The 4,513-nt window shown below is 38.2% G+C and overlaps 1 protein-coding gene across 1 annotated transcript in view; it reads right to left on the bottom strand.

Annotated features, from left to right (window-relative positions):
- The window catches only part of LOC113224820 (receptor-type tyrosine-protein phosphatase zeta-like), a 193,107-nt gene extending 188,842 nt beyond the window's left edge, over positions 1 to 4,265 (bottom strand). The window contains exon 1 of the mRNA XM_026454314.1: positions 4,200 to 4,265. Coding sequence (XP_026310099.1) covers positions 4,200 to 4,265 — 66 coding nt within the window. The remainder of the gene's footprint in view (positions 1 to 4,199) is intronic.
- Between the last annotated feature and the right edge of the window lie 248 nt (positions 4,266 to 4,513).

Below are 4,513 nucleotides of genomic sequence, written 5' to 3'. Positions count from 1 at the left end.
ATGCATACATATACATTTATATATGTATATACACATATATCTCTCTCTTGTTTAAATTGGCTCTGCCTTTTACCATTGGAATTCTCAATGGAGCAGGAAGCATTTTAAAATATTTGAGAGTTACCATGTTCAACACATTAAGAGATATTTGGAAAAGACTTGTTTTCAACTAGTTGTGAATAGAAAAAGTATATTTAAAACAAGATTTAAAGAAAGTTTTCATTGTGGGATTGAATCAGATTAGCTGGGTTGTGAGCATCATGAGTTTTTAAGTCTCTCTGTATGTTGATGCATGGCTGAATTATTAGTGCCTAGCATGGTGCCTTGCAGATGTCAGGCAATTAGTGAACATCTAGTGAATGAGTAGTTAAAATAGCATGGCTGGAATGATTCTGTATCTGGAGCACAGTGAATGTTACATGACCATATGCATTTGTGAAAACTTTCAAGATGGTAAAAATGTAAATTATGCCTTAATTTTCAAAAAAGGACAAAAAAGTACTACAAGAGTACATGGGCAAAATCATGAAAGGGATCCTCAGGAAAGCAAATGGGACTGTGAAATGCGACATCACATCACCTGTAAGCAAGCTAGTGAATGCCAAACAGCAAACTGATCCTGGGAATGAAAAGAGGAAATGCCTCAGGCTCTGGAGTCGGAAAGACTACACAGGCTGAATCAGGATGTGTGATGTTAGGCAAGTTATCTGAGTTCTCTGCGCCGGGTTCCCTCATTTGTAAAAGGTGTAAGATGAAAACACCAATATCAAAGGGTTTTGAGGAGAATGAAATGAGAAAATGTACATAAAATGCACAGTGCTGAAACTGCACCTAGTAGACACTTGAGTAGATGGTAACTGAAAATGAAACCCATTTTCTTAATTACGCCTTCCTTTGAGATCTTCTGGTCCTGACTGAGGGGGTTCCATTTCCATGAAACAGTCTGAACGGTCAGCAAATGGGTGGTCAAGCAAAGTCTCTCATATTAGACAGTACTCAAATCTTTTCGGAGTTAAAGGTAATGAGAAAACGCAGCTCATCCTTCCAGAAAAACCTGAATTTTTGCCAGGAGCAAAATTCCCACAACATAAAATTTTAAGCAAGATCTTAAATCTCAGTGCAGACATGAGAGTAGAAATGAATTCATCAATGAAATGATTTCTCCTGGCAAACTTCCCTGACTGGAAGCAACCACAGTATATGTAAAAAGGAGAGAGAAATGAAATAAAGAAAATTCCAACTCTGCAAGCAAAAGGAATTAATTTTCTGAATAGAGACTAGTTACTATTTGGGCAAAAGGCATGAATATTTTTTATATGTGTTTACAATTTGTTTTCAGAGGATAAATACACCAAACTGAGAGTCACAACATATCGAATTTCATGGAGTCTATAACCAGCATAAATTAAGAAGTTAATTCTTGCGGCGGAGGAGTTGGGTATAATTTGTTGTTATTATGGCTCTTAAAGCAGTAAGACATGACTAAAAAGTTCAGAATCTGATTCATTACATATTTAATAATAATATTTAAACATTTGAACTTAGTGTACCTTGCAGCACTATAATTCACTTAATTCAAAGATCCTGAATTCTCTCATTAACTGGAAGAAATTATTCCTTAAAAGCTCTTAAAATATCTACCTCTCCTCTATGACTCATAGTTAAGCCTCCTTACAGGAAAGCCACTGTGTTTTTTCCCATAAGATATACCTGTTCAGTGGGTCAAGAAAAATTTGTTTTGATTCATATATTCTGATAAGTTTTTTGTCTAGAAAGTTATTTGAAAGAAGCAGTTGGTCTATTATGCCCAGTTCAAAACATCAAGACATTTTAGATACAAAATGATCTGATCTGATCACTAAGACCTTCTTAATTGCTAATACTATTTTAGTGAACTCTACAACTTGTTCCTGGATAAATGTAAGAAAGGCAGCCTCATGTTCAAACTGTATTGAGCTGTCCTCCTGTACAGCAAGCCTCAGTCAGTTGACAGACCCTTACTGAGCACTTACTACATGTGTCAGGCTACCTCATTGGCTCCAAGAACACTGAAGATGAGGGGTAAACGCATCCACAAACACTGAAGTAGGTGCTGAGTGAAAAATAATTGAAATGGAGCCTAACTTTTTCATTTGAAGATAAACTGCCTCACTTTTTCAAAACATGCTGCTCCAAAATCAAGATATTTATATTACTTGACGTTGCCAATGCCTCCAGGTCAGCCTGTTGGCAACTACATAAAAGGCCAACTTTGTTAAAATGGTGAGGAATACAAAAGTAATCACCTTCCAGTCTCAACAAAACTCATTTTGAGTTCCAATGCAAGCTTACATTCAGTAGCATTACATAAGCTTGTGATAGTCTTTAAAAGTTAAATTCTTTACACTTAAATTTTACATCACCAAAGACGTAAAGAAAATATCCAACAGACTGAAAACTATACAACCAAAAATAGGCTACAAATAATGCTTTACAGAGAAAAACCTTTGCAAATGTGGTATATTTAGTATATTGACGTAATGGAATATTATTCAGCCACAAAAAGGAATGAAGTATTGATACATGCTGTAACATCGATGAAACTGAAAACATTATGCCAAGTGAACAAAGATAGACAGAAAAGGCCACAAGTTGCGTGATTCTATTTATATGAAATGTCCAGGATAGGCAAATTCATAGAGACAGAAAGTAGATTAGTGGTTGCTAAGAGCTGGGGTCATGGAGAATGGGGAATGGCTGCTAATGAACATGGGGTTTCTTTTTGGAGTTATGAAAACATTCTGGAATTAGATAGTGGTGATGGCTGCACAACTACACAAATATACTAAAAACCACTGGACCATTTTAAAAGGATGAATTGTATAATGTGTGAATTTTATCTCACTTTTTTTTTCAAAAGGATCCACAACATGCTCTGGGCATGTGGTTTTGAAGACATACAAAGCAATGCTCTCTGGTTTATTTCCTTGCTACTGTGATATTTACTTAAATAATTTAAGTACTAAGAGGACGTGGCTTCGTTGTTAAAATAGATCTATAACAGAAATGTGAATTCAACAGGTGGGTGTTTGATGACCACAGTACTTTTTAAAAATGTCTTCTCCTCTCCAGAACTGACTATAAGGTTTTAGAATCATCGGGGACCAGAGATTCCTCTGCATGTTTTATGTGTCAACTGTGCATCACACCACCACCGAGCACTTTCATAAAGCCTTTGAAATTTAAATTATGTCCGTGTGTGGGGGTCTATGGGCAATTATCACCATATTTGCAATGTAATTCTCATTTATTAGAACTTAAAAATGATTTCTGTCTGTAAAGGTTACTGTGCCAAGAGCAGCACCATCTATTGGATGAAAATGTACACTTAATATCTACTCTATTATGAACCATCTAAAATTTAAAAATTAGGAGCCTCTGAAAAGAATTAAATATGTGTACGTGCAAAGCGAAGCATAACACTTTGTAACTTTCAGGTTAATGCGTAAACCAATTATATTCCATCGCGATGGAAAAAGATGAAGGAAAAAAAGCATTTATTTAATAAAATGCGAAAGTCCAATCTTGCATTTCTCGAAAATCACTGGAAAACTTGAGTCTGCATCGCAGGTAAAGGAAATGCTTAAACTGACTATTTGAGAATGCAATTTCGGTTTTAAATGTAACCTGGATGGTGTGGATGAAAAATGAAATCTATGAATAAGTACATCAACCTGCAGCTCTCCTCTGACTTTGTCAGCACTAGCAAAACCTAGAGATTTTGACTGAACTTTTTCTTTTTTTTTTTAAGTAATTGCCCAGACTTGAATATGACCAAATTGAAATTAATAAAAAACCCTGAAAACTCAGGTTGGTGCTTGTTCCTGTTACTACCTTTCAGATGTGTGTGTGTGTCTGCAATTCTCATCAGACACGTGTACTTTTCATTTAAGCCCATCGTACCTGTAGCATAAAAATGAACAGCAAAAAAGACAGTACAGTACGCAGCCCCGCACCACAGTTGTATTTCTGGTCATTTATTTATCTTCGTATGTATATCTAAAAGGCTATTTCTACACTTTGCAAAAGAGGAGAGAAGAACGGTGGCGGCAGGGATCTGAGTAGCCCCAGCTCTGTCTCCTGGGGTCCGAGGCACGAATGCCGATGGGCGGATGGAACGGGCGAGGGCGAGGGGCGGGGAGGGGGAGCGCAAATCCCACGCAGCTGCCTGCACCGCGCGGCCGCCCGCTCCATGTGAGCCCCTGGCTAGATGGCGGCGGCGGCATGTCGCGGACACGCTGAAATCCCCCCACCTGCATCCCACCGATCCCAGAGCTGAAACCCCACCGAGCTCTTCTCACTCACCCAGGCGGCAAACACAGAGGAGCTGAATGCAAGCGAGGAAGCACTTTAGGATTCGCATTTCCAGACGGTCTGCGGCCCCTCGCCGTGCGGCTCCTCTGCTTCTCAGAGTAGAGAGGGAGGGGGCGCGAAGGAAATGTTCTTTCTTTCTTTCTTTCTTTTTTTTTAATCC

Source organism: Piliocolobus tephrosceles, unplaced genomic scaffold (assembly GCF_002776525.5).
Source record: "Piliocolobus tephrosceles isolate RC106 unplaced genomic scaffold, ASM277652v3 unscaffolded_40, whole genome shotgun sequence".
NCBI classification, from domain to species: Eukaryota; Metazoa; Chordata; class Mammalia; order Primates; family Cercopithecidae; genus Piliocolobus; species Piliocolobus tephrosceles.
Note: the sequence above shows the minus strand (reverse complement) of the source record. Positions and strands in the feature narration are given on the sequence as shown.